Below are 21,667 nucleotides of genomic sequence, written 5' to 3' on the forward strand. Positions count from 1 at the left end.
CCAGCACTAAAACTTGCGATTATAGTACGATGTGTAATTGGAGAAAGCTTTTCTATAATATTCCTATACAAGGCCAGCTGCGGTCAATTTTATCTGTTATATGTCATTTATATGTTTCTGATACTGGCGTGTTTCTGTATTCTTATAATGCAATGTTAAAATCTTTACATTTTCATAACATATTTTTAGATGTTTGTACTACTCTTTCTGCCAGCCCATTTGACCGAGGGTTTCATGGGTTGGAAAAGCAAAATTTCAAATTCCACTCATTTGCAAAATTTCTACACATTAGTGAACCATAAGGTATATTATCCTCTAAAGTGATTCCAACCCGAGAGACTACTAGTTTAAAATATTTCACTACTTAACTGTTTCAGCAGTTTTATCCATTACCGGAATTAACTCCAGCTATTTTAAAAAGAAGTCCATAAAGTACTTACGGACTACTTTTTAAAACAAAGTAAAACTTACTACTAACTGTAATCTAAAAACCGCTTTTTAAGGAAGCTTAGCAAAATCTCTTAAAATCAATGGTTCTTTTATATTTTTGTTGCAAAATTTTTCACATGCCTAACATTTCTTAATAAAATTGTCAATATGAGTATTTATTTGAGGCCAATATAAAATATGCTTCATACGATTTTGAGTTTTAGTAATTACAAAATGATTCTCATGCGACAGTGAGAGCATCTCTTTGCGTGATGCATTAGGTACAACCACTGTGTCATTGTAAAATAGAAAATTATCAAATAGGTGTATGGATGTTTAATTAACTAATACCTTTTAAGTAATTCCAGAACTTCACTAATGTCTATAGACCATCCCATCACGTCACGTTCTATATGAATGCAATCAAACTAAAATAATATATCTTCGAAATGTTAAACATAATTTTTTGAATTTTAAAAATGATTTCGGATCTGGAAGTCGAAACGTCAAATATACTATTCTATTTTCAATTTTTCAGTTGTGATCAATTACCAGTACATATTAATTAATTAATAATGTAAAATTTTCTCTTCCAGAATCATGCCTTCCTTGACGCCGCTAAAACTATTCAAACGGGACGCTCCACCGGAGCCGGCCAAAATGACGGAGCCTTCCGAGGGTGTCAGCGTCGTGACGCCGACGATTTCCTTCAAAAGTCAACCGACGGATACCACTCCCGAGGTGACCACCCAGATAGAGACTACAGGTGGGGATCTTTTGGAAAAACATATTTTTGGTAACAAAAAATTTCATCCATCTCATGGTCGCACGACCCCACATCCAGAAACAGGTATCGTTGGTTGTTGTCGATGTTGTTTTAATGTGATTAAAGGATAATATGCGGTACTAGACAACTACCTCTTTAGAAGTTTATTTAGAAATCAGAGCGCAATAGATTTATTTGAAATATTATAGTTGGTCTGTTTTAATTGTAATATATTTTGATGATTTATTTAGCACCATAGACATAAGAAGGTCATGTGGGCAACAAACCCCGCTCATTAGTAAGAGATGTAGGGCTGCTTTGCGTCAGTTTTCTCTTTCGGCGGCGCTCAGTCTATTTCTATTATATGTCTATATTTAGCAAGAATGCAGAAGTTAACTAAAAAATCTGTTACAAAAAAATTAAAACCAGTGGACTTAAAAATCTCAAATAAAAAACAATACCTCTTTTTCGCAAAGGATGTTTGAACATTGCATTCATTATACTGCGTTCAGTGTTAATAACAAACTGGAGAAGCTAGTCACCTTGTTATTCCTCCAGCTAGTCCAAAATTACCTTATGCCTCCTTCAAATAGTCATTTGATGTTGTGTCTACTATGTTTACATTCTAGTATCCTGTTATTCACTATATTATAGTGAATAGTATATAGTATTGACTATAATATAGTCAACACCTCGAGGTATGAGCGGGAACACAAAGTGAATAAATACTCATACGCTTATGAACCGCACCTGGCGGATCATAAGGGCCTTCACATTTTACTCTTTTTCAACTTGTCTTGAGTGAAATGTCTTTAATCTTTCCTATCAGCCTCTCTTGGCTAACTCTTGTTTCTTTCGACCCCGAATGGTGATTAGGTTTCCGAAGGCAGACGGGTCACTATATTTCCTTCTACTACAACTCTAAAACTCGCCAACACGCTTGGCCAGCGCGGCGTTTCAAGGCCAAATTTCCCCTCATGATGGATATATCAAGTGTACGGCCCTCAGTCCCCGGCGGTTCCAATTTCCCTGACCAAGGTGGCGGTCAGAATAGTGTTGGAGCAGAGGGTGCTAAGAATCACCGGAAGAGATCAGGCCACCAAAATAAACGACAAATGCATATATGTGCCTACAATGTACAAACTTTATCAACAGAAGCATCAATGATAGAACTGGAGAATGAACTACAACACATAAAATGGGATATAATCGGTATAAGTGAAGTTAGGCGTCGAAAAGAAGATCAGATAATACTTAAGTCTGGAAATATGTTCCATTTCAGAGGAAACGAAGATTCATCTGTTGGAGGAGTGGGTTTTTTAATCCATAAAAAATGGGTACCAAACATAATCACAATAAAAAGTATATGTACCAGAGTCATTTATCTTATTTTTAAATTAAACCCAAGATACAAACTTAAAATTATATAGGCTTACGCACCAACTACGAGTCACCCGGATGAGAAAGTTGATCAATTTTATGAAGATATCAGAGCAGCTATACAAACTTCAAAAACACATTACACATTGATAATTGGAGATTTTAACGCCAAATTGGGATTCAAACAAGATGATGCAGAATCTGCTATGGGAAACTTTGGATTTGGTGAGAGAAATGAGAGAGGTAACAGGCTTCTTGACTTCTTACCTCAACCTTCAACCCCAACGTAAGTGGACATGGAAGAGTCCGAACCAAAGAACAAAAAATGAGATTGATTAGAGCAAAAACCACTTTTAACACTGAAGTTGAAAGAACAAAAATGATCCTCAAAAAGAAAAGTGGAAGGTGGCTGTTCCCAGAAGATATAACACTTTACGAACAAAATATTAAGACTAGTTTGGATACACACGACTTAGAGAATATCAGCATCAATGAAATTAACAATAATATTACCCAAATATTGAAAGAAGCTGAAAAGAAATACTGTCCTCGTCCTGAAAATAATAACAAAAAATTAAGCCATAACACAAAACATCTTCTAGAGGAAAGAAGAAAACTTAGGGAAAATCAGGATCATAACCAAAATGAACTAAGAATTTTGAATAAGAAAATTAAAAAGGAAGTTAGAAAAGATCTGAGACGATACAATACGATGGAAATAACTAGAGTAATAGAAGAAAACAAAAGCTTGAAAGTACTCAGACAGAGCATGTCCATTGGAAGAAAAAACGTCCACAAATTAACGTCCAGGGGCAAATCATTGAGGATAGAATTCAAATTATGAATACGATAGAGAGTTTTTATAGACAACTATACAAAGAACAGCAATGTAACCGGAGTGGATCATTACCAAAGATAATCAATCAGGGATCTGAAATTTTACCGGACGTAACACCCAATGAAGTTCGAAGGTCAGTGCAAGAAATGAAAAACAATAAGTCCCCCGGAGGAGATGAAATAGTGGCAGATGCCTTGAAGGTGGCTGGAAAAAGATTATGGCAGGTCCTTGCCAAACTATTCACTAGATGTTTGCAGGAAGCAATAACACCAACCCAGTGGTATAACGCAGAAATTATCATACTTCATAAAAAAGGGGATGCTACCGACCTCAGGAATTACAGGCCCATAAGTCTACTTTCACATATTTATAAACTATTTACAAAAATAATTACGAAACGACTAGAAAATAAATTGGAATTTTATCAGCCCATAGAACAGGCGGGTTTTAGAACAGGCTATAGAACAAACGATCACCTACTGGTAATAAAAAATCTTATAGAAAAAAATCGGTTGCCTGTAAAGTCGGTTTTACGGGCGAAGATTTTACGTGACAACGTCTTTTTCTCGGTAGAATATTTATTGATATGAATATTATTAAATTGCACAATAGGAACAAGGAATTGAATGAAAATAAGAATTGCACAAATTTTAACTATAGAAATATATTTTGTTTACTAAAACATTGTACATGTAAACTTAAACTTAACTAATTTCTATTTGAGTGATTTTGTTGAAGATAAGACGATGATAGGAGAAATATGAAATGAAAGGAAGTGTTTCTGCTGTAATGTGTCTTGAACGCCAAGAACGCTCGAGAAAGACAGAGACAAGCACGCACCGATTCAACGCGCCTAATTCTCTAGTGCTGCGCGTGCAGCGGACCGATCATGTTTGAGTGGGAGAGAGACGCAAGGCATTCGCCGGTCCGGCGGGCCTCTCTCTCGTTCGGTGACTCATCGTAACAGACGTGAGCGGGCGTTACACTTTTTCATGAATGACTCCGAGCCACAACCTAATTTAAGACGTTGTCACGTCAAAATGCACTGAATTTAATAAACCACTAGCTTTAATATTTGTCGACTATGAAAAGGCATTCGACACCGTAAATCAACAAAAAATGTTGGAAGCCTTGACAGAATGCCGAATTGACTATCGGTATATAAATATAATTAAACATATATACCAAAACGCAACAGCCAGTGTTAGAGTGGGTGATCGTCAAACCCAGAAATTCCCGATACAACGTGGAGTACGCCAGGGGGACACCATATCGCCGAAACTGTTCACTACGCTTTTGGAGAGCGTAGCTCATAGGCTTATGTTTATGCTCAAGGGCATAAACATAAACGGAGAAAAGCTTAGCCATCTAAGGTTTGCAGATGATATTGTACTAATAGCTGATAGGATAGATGAGGCCAAAGAACTTTTAAATCAGCTCTACCTTTCCTCGCTAGAAGGGGGATTGAAAATAAATATATCTAAAACCCAGATGATGACAAATCTTGTAGTCAGCGAAGATATATGCGTAGGAACAAGATCCATAGACCAGGTAATGGCCTATAAATACCTAGGTCATGAGATTCGCATAGGAAAAGATAACCAAACCGTTGAGCTTCTCCGTCGTATAAGACTGACTTGGGCAGCTTTCGGCAAGCTGAACCATATTTTCAAATCGTCTGATATACCAATATGCCTTAAAAGAAAAACGTTTAATCAGTGTGTTTTGCCAGTGTCAACTTACGGTGCCGAAACGTTGACCATGACAAGGAGAACAGTTCAAAAGATCCGTGTGTGTCAAAGGGCGATGGAGCGTGCTATGTTGGGCGTTTCACTACGAGACAAGATCCCAAATCGCCAGCTACGACAAAGAACAGGAGTGGCTGATGCAGTAGAGAGAGTAGCAACACTAAAATGGAACTGGGCAGGTCACGTGGCTCGAATGACTGACAATAGATGGACAAAGCGGATACTGGAATGGAGACCAAGAGATGATGCCTACCGAAGTAGAGGTCGTCCACCAACACGTTGGACTGACGATCTAAAACGTTGTCATAGGAATTGGATGCAAGAGGCACAAGATCGAAATAGATGGAAAATTATGAGGGAGATCTATGTCCAGCAGTGGATAAGTGAAGATTGAATGATGATGATCCTGTTATTATCATCAGTTCTTTTATGTATATTTCACAGATATGAGTATTTTTTCTACTATTTCTTCGGTTACGTTTGACATTGAAATAAATACTAATTTTTTGCTGGGCATCTCAGCTTTTTTGTATTTATAGTTACCTTTTAATGCTAACAAAACTTTTGCTTTCAATAGTGTTATTAAATGTACCAAAAAATCAGCTAGACATCGAGTGACGCTTCTTCTTTTTTGTAATATGAATGGTAAAAGGAAAAATCCACTGGTTATAGAAAACAAAAACGAAAATCCGCCTTGTTTCATAGAAGAACATTTAAATAAATTGTCAATAACATAAATATCCAACAAAAAAACTTATACGCAATGAGAACGATGTCATCAGCAAACTTAAGATTATTTAAAAATTTCCCATGTACATTGATGCCCTTTTCCTTTCAATCTATTATTTTACATTTACATTTAGCAAAGTTTTAAACAATTTGGGAGATATGTTTCCTTGCCGAACGCCTCTTTTAGTACGAAAGGTCCCAGAGTACTTTAAGTCTTACACAAGCTGTAGCATGCTCGTAAATGTATTTGATGAGGTGATTTATTCTACATACGTTAGAGCATATAGAATTTTACTTTGGTTGACTTTTTAAAGATTACGAAGAAAAGGTTATTTTTGGGGATAGAGATAGAGAACAGCGATTACAAAAAAATCATTGGTTAGATAAAACGGAAGAAAACATAACAAAATAAACACTTAGAGTATTTATACTGACATTTTATGGTATTAACATCATTTAGCCTTCTGCATTCAAAATGAAACTAGGCGTCCCCTAATTTCTTCCAGTTCTGACGGTCTTAAGCTTCCTGCAGCTAATTTCCAGCGATATATTTGACGTCGGCTGTCAATTGTGTAGGTGATAAACCTCTGCTTCTTTTATTAGCTAGTATTTTCTACACTGTAACTTTTTGGGTTCACTGCCCGTCATACGTGCATAGAAATCGGCCCACATTAAACTTTTGAGTTGAACTCTATTTTGTTCAGTAACAAATTACTTGGATCAAAAAAGATTCAAAGGATATTTGAAAGATAATGTAATACGCTTTAATATGAGTATAAATTTTGTTATGGATTGCTTATCATTCATATGCGTAGCAACCGATAACATAGAAAAGTGTTTATTTGATGTTTATAACGATAATAAGAAGTTATTACGAGGGTGGATTGATATAAAACTAGCCTTTGATAGAAAAAACAAGTTTTTTGGAATTAAATCTATTTATTTCTCAACATAGTCCCCTTTTAGCTCAATACACTTAGTAAGACGATGTTCCAATTTTTTTATCCCATCCGAATAGTACTTTTGCTCGAGCTCTTCAAAATAGGCCGAAGTTTCAGCGATAACTAAATAAATATAAATATACATAATATATATTATGTATATTAAGTTGCTGTTTATTAATGTTGTTTGTTTTTAACTCATTTTATATCATTTATCTTTACATATACAGGGTGGTCCTTAAGTAATTGTACAAACAGAAACCGTAGATTCTGCACTTTAAAATATTAGGATTTAAACCAACTTGCTTTAATAAAATGTTGATATTAAGAAAGATACAGGGTGTTAAAGTGGAAATTTAAAATTTTATTTTTCGCTATAACTTTCACGTTTGTAAATATTTTTGGACAAAAATTTATAGTTGAATACTTTTGAGTAGGATAAATTATAATTTTATACTTACTTTAATGTAACTAATAAAGGGCGCCACATATGCCGCATATGTGGCATAAATTTGCGCTTAATTTTTTGCTCTTTAAGTTAGCTCTATTTGTGTTAAATAATATTAAAGATACATTATTTTTACAAAGAAAACATATACTTGTTAGTAACCTGAAAATTCAACCGTTTTCGAGATAAATGCATTTTATAAGTCAGCTGCACAATAATTCTTAGTTTGATATTTGTGCGGTAAAGCACTGAATACCTGTAGATAAGCATAATTCATAGTTTATTCTTATTAAAACAACTCAAAGATGATAATGTTACATCACAAAGTGCTTTGTTATGGGTGCTAAATGTCTTATTGGAGAAAAGCTATTTCATCTTCTTCTTTAGGTGCCGTGTCCGTATTCAGACGTTGGCCGTCATCATGTTTACAATTTCCCTTTGCTATCGCTTCTTAAGTTTCTATAATGGCGTTGTATTACTTTTTCTCTATTGTAAAATGCTAAAAACTCAAAATATCTGGTTTATGTAAGATGGTACACCACCACATTCTAAAGAGAAGGCAGTTATAACATACTTAAATACAACTTTTCTGAACGTTGGATTGGTCGTGGTAGTCATATTCCTTGGCAATGTGGTGATATATTGATATAGGTTATTATTTAATTCATATAAAATCCGAAAAGAATACTTATTATTCACTACGTAAATTGTTTACCCATTTTTATTAGAACAAATAGAAACTAGAGCACAGGTATTGAATAACACATATGTGTCCTGTTTCATAATACTTTTGCTACAAATCCAGCCTGAAAGACTCAGCATTTTTAAAAAAACATCATCGTTGTCGTAATAACCGATGTTGTTATAAATGGAGTAAACACACAGGCAATTTATTTCAGCATAATATTAGTTCGTAAGTAAATCATAATAGTCCATTTGTTCGAGATGTAATTATAGTTACTCGTAAGCTGTAACGTAATCATATAAATAAGTAATGTCATCAACAGGTTATTCCGTGTGTATATAAGTAACCAATGAACGAGATACATCACAGTTTAATACATTATTTAACTTCTGCGACAAATAAAATGTAGTTCCATAATATACCATAAGATTTGGATATGTATCCAAAATAATATATTCATCCATTATACATTATAGCCACCACGTAGCCCATAATTTAATCCACTTGATTTTGGTATATGGGGCGCATTAAAACAACGTGTCTATAAGAATCCCATAAACATTCGCAACCAACTATGGGAAGAAATAAATACTGCAGCAGTTTCTTTAGAACCAATGATACTATTTAATATGAGACGATCTTTTATGGAATATATTGACAAATTAATTAAAGAAAATGATGGACATATCGAACACTTACTTCTATTACTCTGCTACTATTATTCTGTTATAATGTCAAATCCTGTTATTAATTATCCAGCTGATCTATTTATTTTATTTAATATTTCGTTAAATATTAACGTTAAATGTATTTTATATCAAAATTCAGAAGTATTAATGTTTTTGTCTTTTAAGTATTAATTATGCAGCTGATTTTTAAAATGCGATCTCGAAAACTGTTGAGTTTTGAAGTTATTAATAAGTATACCTTTTTTTGTTAAAATAATGTATCTTTAATATTTTTTATCCCAAATACAGGTAACTTAAAGAGCAAAAAAGTTAAGTACCTACAAATTTATACCACATATGTGACCTAAGTGGCGCCCTCTATCAGTTACATTAAAGTGTTCATCAAATTATAATTTCTCATATTTAAAAGTACCCAGTTCTAAATTTTTGTCCAAAAATATTTATAAACTTAAAAATTATAGCGAAAAATAAAATTTTAAATTTCCACTTTAACACCCTGTATCTTTCTTAATATCAACATTTTATTAAAGCAATTTGGCTTAAATCGTAATATTTTGAAGTGTAGAATCTACTGTTTCTTTTTGTACAATTACTTAAGGACCACCCTGTATATGTACATATTTTCATATATTTTCATACATATAATCCGCCCTTTATAAATTACTTATTTCAAGACTGTGATTTATAAATTTTGACACAGTACCTATTTAAAATAAAAGAGCTATGAGTTTTAGTTCATTTTCTCCGAAGTAATTATTTTGACGAAAGTCAATATAAATTTTCACAAATTTATACCCATATTAAAGTATATTAAATTATCTTTTTAATAGGCCATCCCCACTTTTTAATCCGAGTAATAGTTTCTGAAAAAAATACAGTTAAAATCAAAAGTTTAAAGTGTGCTGATTTCTATGCACGCAAGTTAAGTTTAATTTATTTAATTTATTTATCGTTAATATTTTTATAATTTTTAACATATTGATATCGGCAAATCACTAACGTAGTATAAAAAATTAGGTATTATTAGATATTAGCTTTTTCTTTTGTTTCATTTACAAATTTAGTAAATGTCTAGTACCGCAAGAATCCGAATACCACTTATACGTTTTAGCACAACAATACAACACACCACACTCAACTTTGCATGTTGGGTATTGATTCGTGGCTTCAAATGGCAATCAAGCCTCAAGATTAAACGCCGTGCATGATAACGAAACTAAATTGAAGCAATTAAAATGACATTCGAATATATGAAAAAGAATTCTTTAAAATGGGTTTTAAGGTGCAGTGTATTTTTTAAATAAATATTTTTGGTACATTTGTGCACAAAAAAACTGTTATACTCCCAAATTTTGCTAATTCTCTAAACTCAAAGCTCCTTTCGCATATATAGTCCCACATAAGCAAGGTTCGAGTGGTATAGACCCTGTTATTTTTTAAATTTTAGCCTGAATGTTATTTTTGCTATATATTTTGAATTATTTTAAATTATCTGATGTTGTTTTAGTATCTTTCAACCACAATATGATTACCATTTCCAAATAAACAATATTATATTGCAATCTTTCCTTTCAGTTTGGAACAATGCTTTGGCCATGCACACAGATGCTTTTCAAACGTTAGTTGGGATAGGTTTTGCATATAATATTTCATTACAAAAAATTTAAAATCAGGTAGACTAGATAACAACTACAAAGTAGAATTAAAGTAGAGATAAAAAAGGCCAAGTACAAGTGGTTAACAGATCAATGCATAGAAATAGAAGAGTATGATAAAAAATACGACAGCTTTAATATGCATAAAAAAATAAAGCACTAACAAATACCAAAAAGCGAGCACACTAGGGGATGCTCAAAGATGATTATGGTAAATACATTGCAGACATCAAAGATAAACTAAGATTTTGGCAAGAATACATAATGAAACTGTTCGACGATGATAGAATGATACAAGAAGAATCACAGCAACAAACAGGACCGAAAAAAATCAAGGGTAAAAGATCCATAGGAAGATGAAGAATTTCTTGGCTAAGAAACCTAAGACAGTGGTATAGTTGCAGCTCAGTAGATCTTTTCAGAGCAGCCGCCAATAAGGTACGGATAGCTATGATGAAAGCCAACCTCCGATAGGAGAAGGAACTACAAGAAGAGGAAGAAGAAGAAGACTAGACCTCAACTTCTTACGTATTTAAAACTATTTAAGTCTTTTAAAGAAAATCCGTAGATATTTAAAATGAAAAAGCTTCCCACTGGATAGAATTCTACTGGTAAAGATGTCAAATCTCTGTGGATCAAGGCGCGTACATAAGAAACATGTAGACCAATAATTACAAAAAATTTTCATTCTCTTTTCTCTTTCATTTGTCTCATTGGTGATCATTGCATTGTTTTACTTTACGAAAAAAAAGAGTTCTTCTGTAGATTCATAACCACTTTTATTGCCCCTTCCACATATTCTTTTTACTTTCGTTTTTAATGTTAATTTAATTACTTATATTATAGATAATATCGAACGTCAGCAATCCTACTTATCGTGCACAAATGTACATATGTACATGTTTTATAAAAACATATTAACTATTTTTTTTATTACCTGCTGAAATAAAGAATCAACCTAACATTTCTTATCAATCCCTTGAGGCCGCGTCCATGTAAATCAGATAATTAGAATGAACCATGCATGTATTTACATTACATACAAGTCATTTACCGTAATTATCATAAAAAATAAGTTAATAATTAGAAAATCATGTCTCATATCATACTACAACACGTACCATTCACCTAGGCACAAAATGCTTGACGAAAGTCAGTGTAGGCACGAACTGAAGTGGTACCCCCTATTCCAGTACTCTGTAATAGGGGCACTGTTTTCTTGTGCAGATTATAATCATTTATTGATTTATTTTCCAGTGAAACCAAGTAATGATACGCTGATATCGAACATCGTCCATTACGCTAATAAGGAAGGGATCGATACATGGGTATTAGTAACAATTCTTATCGGTAAGTTATCTGTACTTCTATTTTAAGGAATTAAAACTAGCGTTATCAATTTGTTTACAATAGTTTTATGTTGAATGAAACGCCTATTTTACGCTTGCTTAAATACGGGCTCTTTAATTATATTTTTCATGTAGCTAAGATGTAACTAATCAAAAACAAAAAGATTGGCATAAGCACACACTATGGTTTATGTTCAGATACAGATATAAAAGCACACAAGCAACACACAAAAATATATACAGTAAAGTCATAATCACCGACAATGATACACTCCAGTATATTTGTTAAAAAATCATCGATTTCGCGTAAAAATCTCAGATAGGTTTTTGAAGGTTCTGAAACCTTCAGAGGGATAGCTGTTGAAATCCAAAAATAGAAAAGTGATTTCGAGAATAATTGAATAAAAAAATTCTAAAAAGGAAAGTAGACGATTGCATTTTAGTTTAATTCAAGCTCCACTATTGCTCTACATGCAATTCGAAATATTCACCTCTCATCAGGAGCACTTGTAGCTGAACTGAAATGAAATGCTCTCAACGATTTGGCCGTTGTAGTAAGCTCTAACTATAGCTACTTCTGTATGAAGCAAAGAAACGTAAGAAGACTTCTCTTTCGATGGAGAATTAGGTGAGCTGCAAATAAAAGCTTACTGGAAGCTATTGGACGATGCTAGGAATAACGTTTTATTCCGATAATACATCTACGCTTTACCCTCGAAAAATTTGCTTCATATAGACATCGCTACTAGCGTACTTATTCATTTATACACTGTGCATTACATTTTCTTCTAATGTCTTCACTTCCCTTTCGATCTCTAAGCGTATTTCTTGTAACTCTTCTCAGTACTCCCATCTCTGTCGTTTCCAGTAGCCCTTGTTTCTGAGGCATATGTCATTATTGGTCTTACATTGGCTTTATAAATTCTTCACTTCATCTCAGTGTTAATGTGTCTGTTTTGTCATATAGTGGTTATTAAGACACTGTGGACCAGTCATTGCAGAATATCTTTATCTTGGGCTATCAATATGGCGTCGTCTGTGTAACAGAATATTTTTATTTCTTTGTTTTCCATTCTGTATTCTCTTTTTTTTGAGAACTCTATTATAGAGAAGATGGATTACATCTTTAAGCCTTACTCACAAGACATAAAAATGCTGGTCTAGTATATTCTAGTGATTTCCCAGTAATTTGCTTTTTAACGAATATTGCATCTGTTCAGGATCTTCCATTTTTCACGAACTTTTGAGATTAATTTATACTATTTGAAGTAAAGGCATTTTTTTCACTAAAAAACGCCACACATATGCACCTTGGGACCATATGCTAGGGTCCATAGCTTTCTCAAAATGTTGGTTATAAATACTCACTTTAAAGCACGAATACTGGTCTGGGAACTTCAAACGGCTACTCATAGCCTCGGGAAAATGGTTCTGTATTAGTTTCAATAAATTTTCATTAGACATTGATGGATCTAGCCTATAAACATGCAAGTCCGTATATTTAGGAACACCTTTAAATTGTACACCATTTATTTTTATATCTTCATTATTTCCAATCGTGACTTTTCTTCTGGACTTTTTTCGAGAAACAGTTTGCCAATGAGTTTTTTTTTGACTCAGGTATTATATCTTGGTTTAAACTAATATACTTGTTACATTTTGCAACAGTTTCAGCTTCTAAAATAGCACTGGAAGTTTGTTTTATAGTAATTTGAGATTTTTAAGAACCTTTGGCAACGCTGTTATGGTTTTCTGTATGAATATTTTGTAATTTGTTGCTTTGGGCAAATACTTATTTATCGTCAGGTCTTTTATCTTCATTGATAAACATGGGATTTCCTTTTTTATTGGGATATAAAAAGTTGATTTGGTCTGTTAATACCTTTATTTGTTGATGCCGACCATTAATAATAAGGTCTTTTTGTTTAATAATATAATTAAATATTTTTGTATCTACCTTATTGTCAATCGGAACCTGCTGAATAGCATTTAGACAATCATCGCCCAATTTAAGGTTAATCCTCTATCCTTAGATATGAAATCCTCTAGTTCACAACAAACAATGTCACTTTTATATAAATGTATTTCACATGATTTAAAGATTTTGCACAACCAGGATGGTAAAAACTATTACATTTTATACAAGTTAAAGCACTTATAACATTTTTTGGATACTTTAGACACATTTTATTTAATGCAGCATTTTTCCGCCATGTTGTAGTGTCATAGTCATTGCTGCTCTACAATATTTCAGTAATCCTTTTGGTTTCTCGTCTTTACCTGCTGCTTTTCTGTTCTTCAGGTATTTTTAGAACTTCCTGTACATTTATATTATGTTCTTCATTTATAAGAATGTTAAATATACAGTCAGAACCATTTGAAACAACTCAAGGATTTAGACAAGGGGGAAGTCTCAGCCCAGTGCTATTCATAAATGTAATAGATGAGATAATGAAAGAATGTAAGAAAGCATTCAAGAAATACTGCATCGGTTGGAACAGAATGCAAATGATAAATGCTGAGATGTGTATTTTTGCAGACGACATAGTATTAATTGCGAAAACTGCAGAAAAACTGAAATACAACTTAGAGAAATGGAACCTAGAAGCAAGCAAATGCAACTTAAACGTAAACAAAGAGAAGACTCGGATAATGAAAATATCAAGGAAACAAGGGACGGAAGATCAAATAGAAATAATGATAGACCAACAAAAAATAATACAGACAAATTCATACAAATACTTAGGAACAGTAATCAACAACAAAGGAGACATCGAGGATGATCTTAACAACAGAATGGAAAGCACAGAAAAACTATTCCAAGCACTAAATAGAGGATTCCTTAATAACAAAGAAATATTAACAAAGACCAAGATGACAATATACAAAACAATATATATACCTAGAGTGACATATGGAGCAGAAAATTGGATATTAAACAAAACACATCAGAGCAGAATTCAGGCAGCAGAGATGAAATACCTGAGAAGAACGATAGGAGTAAAAAGAACTGATAAAATCAGAAATGAAGAAATAAGAGAAAGACTCAAAATTAAACCGATACTCGACTCAATCAAGGAGAAAAAATTGGCATGGTTCGGACATCTAACCCGGATGGACAATAATAGACAAGTAAAAAGAGTGTGGGACGCCAAACCAATAGGAAAGAACAGAAGAGAAAGACTCAAACAGTGATATCTCGCAGATACTGCAGAGTAAGGGTAAGACTTGACAGGAAGCAACACAGATGGCATCCAATAGGAAGGAATGGAGAAAGTTCGTTAAGAGCTAGGACACCTCAGAAGACTGTCAAATATTGTAATTTATTGAATTGTATTATAAACGGCCCAACACCGAAAGGTACAAATGGGTCTACTGATTAAGTAAAGTAAAGTAAAGTCTTTATTTGGGGTAGTTTCTGGTGGTTCTCTGCATAGAGCTTTTTTAGTTAGTAAATCCACGTATGCTTTTCAATGTGTTTTGGTTCTATTAGTTCCTTTACCTTCGTTATCGGTGCTTCTATTAAAAAAAAAATAACAAAATAAAAATTGAATAAGCTGCTAAGAGAGCAAATACAAACACATCCCATGTAGTAGCGCATCTAGAGATAATAGAAGATTAGAACCACCAATACGAATTAACATACCCACCTTCAATACAGAAAATAGATCTCATTAAATCACTAAAAAATAAGAAAACCCCTTGTATTGATAACATATTAGCAAACAGTTTTAAATTTTGAGGGGACGCTTTGATAGATAGGCTTCATAAAGCATGAATACTAATTGACATTAAATGGAAAAAGTTAAAAATCATGTTAGATTGATTATGTTATAACTTTGCATAGATCTCTGTTTAAATATCCGTCCTTTATACTTAAGATTAATAATTGTGCCGTTACATCGTTCCAGAACGCATTTCAGTTTAGTTATTGTCTCCAAAAGCCTTTTATTAAATTGTTAAAGGTATTTGTTAGTAGTACAAATCAAAGAGTAGAGCTGAAAAGCATAAATTCGTGCATCTAAAGAATTCAAATGAAAAATACTGCTTTTTGTAGAAATAAAAATTACTTGGAACTATAAAGACTTGTTTTTAGCGAATTCAAGGAAAAGTAAATTCTCTTCGTTGTTAAACCCTATTAAATTTATAGCTGTGGTCAAGAACAAATAGAAGCGTATAAATAAAAAAAGAAAAGGTAATAATATACGGTCTGCTTGACACCAAAATAATTTAACTTAAAGGGTGAACCGTTACGGAAAAAGGTTCTACAAAGGAGGAATGTGGAGTGAAAAATTATTTTAAAAGAATTCAAAAATACGACGTAAAAGTTCTAACTCACTTTTAGTAAAAAAGACGGCACATTAAGATCGAAAAATTGTGTCTGGTGTTGGATATGTTCTTTATAAACATTATTAGAATTTTATTTTTACGATATCATCAGTATTAAACCAAATTTATTAAATAGGCAATGTGTATTGAGACTTTTATAATCATATATAACAATATTTTTATGAGCTTGGAACTTTTTTTGGGTTATTTATTCTCTAAATGTGGATACCAAAGGTATTCGCATATCAGCTAAGAATGTGCGTTCACTACTGTATATCAAAAAATTTATTACCAACGTCTTTGTCACTAAATATATCACCAAGTACAGAGAAACTTATCTAAAACTTATCAAAATAGCTAAAAAAGCGTATTATCAGAAATGTCTGGGAAGCTCTAAAAGCATAGCAAAAGGAGCTTAGTCCTTAATAAACGAATTTTGAAATAAAACACAGCTCAAACATTTTTCCTTCCAAATCCTAAAAATCAAAATAAATACTTCGTTAATGTGAATAAAAATATAACATCAACTATTTTGCCACAACAAGATCCGATTTCCTATATTTCCAATTCAAAAAAGGTCTCGAATTCATTCTTTATAAGACCAGTTGATAAATCTGAACTGATCCAAACAATCAATAATATCAAAAGAAAATATTTCTGTAGTACTAATGGACTATTCATAAAAATTTTCTCAAATCTTCCAAAAAATGTGTTGGAAGTCCTGGTCTCACTAATTAATGATTCTTTTTTCTTCTTCCTACTTTATAAATAGGCAAGATGCCTGTTTTACTTCAGTTTTTAGCCTCAATTGACGTTGTCTGACCATCTTTTCCTCGGTCGTCCCAATGATCTTCTTCCATTTGGCGATTTGTCTCTTGCTATTCGTGCTATTCTATTTTCTGTCATTCTTTCGATGTGTTGATTCCATTCCACTTTTCTTCTTTTGGTCCACGCGTTTATTTCCTCTATACCACATCTCGCTCGTATTTCCTTACTTCTTATTCTGTCTCTTAGAGTTTGGTTTGTTATTTTTCGTAAGATTTTCATTTCTGTTATTTCCAGTAGTCTTTGTTTTTTCGCCGTATCTGCTCTTGTTTCCGCTGTGTACGTCATTATCGGTCTTATTGTTGATTTATATATCCTAGTTTTCGTTTCCGTTGTGAGGTATTTGTTTCTCCAGATTGTGTTGTTGAGACATCCTGCTGCTCTGTTTGCCATGTTCACTTGTTTTTGTACTTCTTCTTCCACTTTTGTTTTGTTTCCATCACTAGTTCTATTATTTTGTTATTTACAACTAGTTTACATCGTCTCGGTTCCGTTGATATCACTATCGTTTTAGTTTTTTCCGTTGAGATCTCCATGTTGTATATGAGCGCCGTATCTTCGAATTCTTTAATTAATCTTTGTAGGTCATCTTCATTTTCGGCTGTTATTATGGCGTCGTCGGCGTGGCATATTATCCTTATTTTCTTTTCTCCCATTCTATATCCTCTTCTTTTTTTAACTTTCTTTATAATTTCATCCATTATCAGATTAAATATTAATGGACTCAGCGAATCTCCTTATCTAATGCCAGTTTTACATTTGATAGGTTGCGATAGTTTTCCTTTACATTTTACCATAGCTATGTTATCTTTATATATATTCTCAATGATTCTTTCAAAAAAGGTAAATTTCCTGAGTACCTAAAGAGAGCCGTTATTATTCTTCTTCGTACGGGTGGTGAAAAATCTAACGCCTGTAGCTATATCCCTATTACCTTAGTACTGGTACTATCCAAAATTGTCCAAAGACTTATAAAAACCCGACTTCTGTCCTTTTTTGTTGAAAACAATATTTTATCACAAAATTTTGACTTTCTAGCTAATACATGTACCAGTGATGATATGTTTTGTGTACTACATGAGGTTTACCAAGCACTAAACAACAATCTTTACACTGACACTGTTTTTGTTACTAAGCTAAAACTTTTGATTGTGTAAATCACGACATTTTGATGAAAAAACTAAATTTCTATGGAAGTCGAGGTACTTCTTTGAATTGGTTCCAATCTTAATTGGGGAAAGGACACAAATGGTTAGATTAATATAGTGAATCTATCCACAAAAGCATTGTATGTAGAGTATTCCAAGGTTCAGTAATGGATTCTCTACTTTGGGTTCTCTACTGGGTACTGGGTATCTGAAAGACCATATTTAGAGTAGAGTTTCTTAATGAATAACTAAGAAATTACAGTACCTTTATGTTTTTCTTCTTCTGTTGGTGCCTATCCTCTGTGGATGTTGGTAATCACGCTGGTCCATACAACTTTGTTGACAGCTGCTCTAAATAGATGTATGGTAGTCAGTCCTGCCCACTGTGAGCATCATTGCGCATCACATGTCCTAAGTATGTCATCTTTCTGATTTTCACGATATGCATAATTTCCAGATCTTTATTCATACCTTGGATCACGGTGTTTTTTGTAACATGATGTATATAGAAAATTCTGAGCATGCGGCGGTAGCACCACATTTCGAAGGCTTTTTATCTTTGGATGTTGCCTCCGTCAAGGTCCAGGCTTCGACCCCATGTAAAAGGGTAGAAAATACATAGCATCTCAAGACTCATGTTCTTTTATCAATGTTCCGGACATCTTATTTCCTGTGAGTGGTCCCATTTCTTATTTAGGCTGCATCCAAGGTATGTCAATTATTTTCAAGGGTTCATTATTAGCTGTGAATTGGTGCTGTATTACGTCGTTTTTACTTACCACAAGAATTTTGGTCTACTTACAGTTTAATTTCATGCCGTATCTGTCACAGCCTTCCACTACACGGTCTATTAATGTTTGCAGATCCCCCGCATTATCAGCAATCAAAACTGTATCGTCCGAATATCTTAAATTGTTTATGATTTCACCACTGATTTTTGTACCTTCTATTAAACCATCAATAGCTTCCCTGAACAGCATTTCCGAGTAAATATTGAACAACGTCGGTGAAAAAATGCAGCCCTGACTTACTCCCCGTTTTATCGTGAATTCTTGTGAGGTTTCGTTATCTACTCGTACAGTTGCCCTTTGCTGTAAGTATAAATTTTTAATTAGGCGTAAATCTTTGTCATCAATACTAGATTCTTTTAGTATCTGAAATAATTTTTGATGTTGCACCTTGTCAAATGCTGTTTCAAAGTCCATAAAGCATGCGTAGACTTCGCAATTTACGTCTCGAGCTCTTTGTATCAATACTTGTAAGGGTAATAGAGCCTTTCACGTTCCCAGTCCGCTTCTAAACCCAAACTGAACACTGCTAATGTTTTCTTCAAGTTTTCTATATATGCTAGAGTGAATAACAGAAAGAAGGATTTTGAGTGCATGGCTCGTTAAGCTTATAATTCTGTAATAAAAGCATCTGGTGGCATTTGCTTTTTTGGGGAGATGAATGAAGGTTGAAACTAGCCAATCTGTAGGAAATTCTGCAGTTTCATAGATTTTGTTCAGTAGACTCGTTAGGAGTTTGAGTTGGTTGTTTTCAAATAGTTTCAATATTTCAGCTTGTATGTTATCAGGTCCAGGTGCATTGTTGGTTTTTAGTCTTTTTATTGGATATGTTAGTTCACTGAGCGTTATTTCTGGTCCTGAATATCCAGAAACACTGACTTCTGTCTGTATGCCATGTATTGCCTCCATCTCTCAAGTATTCTCTCATTTTCGTAGAGCAGATTGTTGTGCTCGTCTAGTATTAAGTTATGACTTCGTGATCCGTTTCCTCCCGTTAAGTTTTTGATCTCTTAATGTAAGTTAGAGTTATGCTTCTGTTCTAGGGATTCTATTTATATGCATTGATCTTGTAGCCATGATTCTTTTGCTTCTTTATTCTTTTTCTTAATGATTTTGTTTATTTCTTTGTACCTTTCCTCATTCTTATTTCTGTGTTTTCTTCATGCTTCTATTAGCTCTAATATTTCTTGTCTCATCCATGGCTGTTTCTTTATATTGTTTTCTGGTTTAAGTTTATTATCTACCACTGAATTACAGTTATTTTTGATTTTATTCCACATATCATCCACACTTATGTTATTTGGATTATTATCTGAGATTATCATGCTGTTTATTTTGTTGTTGATTTCCTCTTTGACTTCTTCTTTTGTGGTTTTATCTTTCAACTTCTAGATGTCCGGACGTTTTTGTGCTATTTCTTTTATGGACTTTTTTCATGTGGAGTTTGAAACGTCCTAGTAAAAGATTATAGTCTGATGGAACATCTGCTCCCGGATATGTTTTTGCGGATTTTATGGAATTCTGAAATCATTTGTTGATTATGTTGTAGTCAATCTGGTTTCTAGTCATTTATTTTTTCTGGGCACTCAGCTGGAGATTTCCAGGTGTAGAGTATTTAAGGTGGTAATTAGAAAAAGGTGTTCATTATTGCACTTTCCGTTTCCTGGCAGAACTAAACAAGGCGGTCTTCTCTATTATTTCGCGTTCCTAGTCCAAAGTTTTCCACAGTATTGCCAACACCTCCTTTGCCTACTTTGGCATTGAAATCTCCTAGCAGGATATCCACTTCTTATTTTTTGGGATGTTTTAGGGATTCTTTCAATTGTTCATAGAATATTTCTTTTACTTTATAATAAAAATGTAACTATCAAAAAAAGGTACAGAGCCGGAGAAACTCAAAAGCTTCCGATTGGCTTTAGAATTGACTGTCATTGTCATTAATTCCTACTGCTTTGCTAGACAAGCTGAGTCTACTGAAAGTTAAAAAGGTCATCAATATATAGCATTCGCAAACGAATTAAAATACTATTAACGACAAATGGGAAAGAACTAAAAATATTATTGAACAATATAATAAAAGGGGCAGAATATTTTGCAAAAGACTTAATATATTGACAGTTGGAAAGAAAAATGATTGGACGGAAATAAATGGAAGGAAGTAGTTCAGAAATACATGCAAAGACTATAAGAAATATTAAATATATGCAAATATATAGTAATTGAAATGGAAAATGTAAACTATTTAGCCCTAGGCTGAAACTCAAGGCTTGTTGAACTTTATAAATAAAGAGTTGTATTTATACTGCTTTAATAAAAAATATGTTAATAATTTCATATTATATGTAATGTAATATTTCTTTTTTGCAGCTGTTTCTGTGGTTATTCTTGGAATATGTTTCTGCTGTATAAGAAGATGCTTCCGGAAGCGAAGAGCAAAGGATGGCAAAAAGGGCATGAAAGGAGTAGACTTAAAATCTGTGCAGTTATTGGGATCGTCGTACAAAGAAAAGGTGAGGATTACAATTATTAAATAATAATATCTTTTACAATATATCTTATTATTATTATTAACTAATATTGATAAAATTACTTTATACGAATGTCTTCTTCGTAGGTACAACCAGATATGGACGAATTGACAGAAAACGCAGAAGAACCAGATGAAGGTGAAAAACCTGAGGTTCAGAAACTAGGCAAGCTGCAGTATAAGGTATGCTATTTAAACCTTTATATGATTTTTTTTATTTTAATATATCTCAAATTATTTGATACAGTAAAAAACGAATAAATATTTTTCTTTAAGTGCCATCATCTCAATGAAATAACCAAACCTACCTATTGCAAAAAATATCCGACATATCGGTGTCTAACTTTGTTGACAAATGGTGGCATAACAAAAATTCTCCAACTTTAGCTATAG

The 21,667-nt window shown here is 33.2% G+C and overlaps 1 protein-coding gene across 5 annotated transcripts in view; it reads left to right on the forward strand.

Moving 5' to 3' along the window:
* LOC140451479 (synaptotagmin 1-like) overlaps positions 1-21,667 on the forward strand; it is a 132,337-nt gene that overhangs the window by 31,791 nt on the left and 78,879 nt on the right. For 4 of the 5 annotated variants that reach the window (XM_072545301.1, XM_072545305.1, XM_072545303.1 and 1 more), the window contains exons 2-5: positions 1,026-1,279; positions 11,566-11,658; positions 21,115-21,257; positions 21,362-21,457. In XM_072545301.1, coding sequence (XP_072401402.1) covers positions 1,030-1,279; positions 11,566-11,658; positions 21,115-21,257; positions 21,362-21,457 — 582 coding nt within the window. In that variant the 5' untranslated portion in view covers positions 1,026-1,029. The remainder of the gene's footprint in view (positions 1-1,025; positions 1,280-11,565; positions 11,659-21,114; positions 21,258-21,361; positions 21,458-21,667) is intronic. The other variant, XM_072545306.1, reaches the window with a different exon arrangement.

The sequence above is a fragment of the Diabrotica undecimpunctata genome, chromosome 9 (genome assembly GCF_040954645.1).
Source record: "Diabrotica undecimpunctata isolate CICGRU chromosome 9, icDiaUnde3, whole genome shotgun sequence".
Taxonomy (NCBI): domain Eukaryota; kingdom Metazoa; phylum Arthropoda; class Insecta; order Coleoptera; family Chrysomelidae; genus Diabrotica; species Diabrotica undecimpunctata.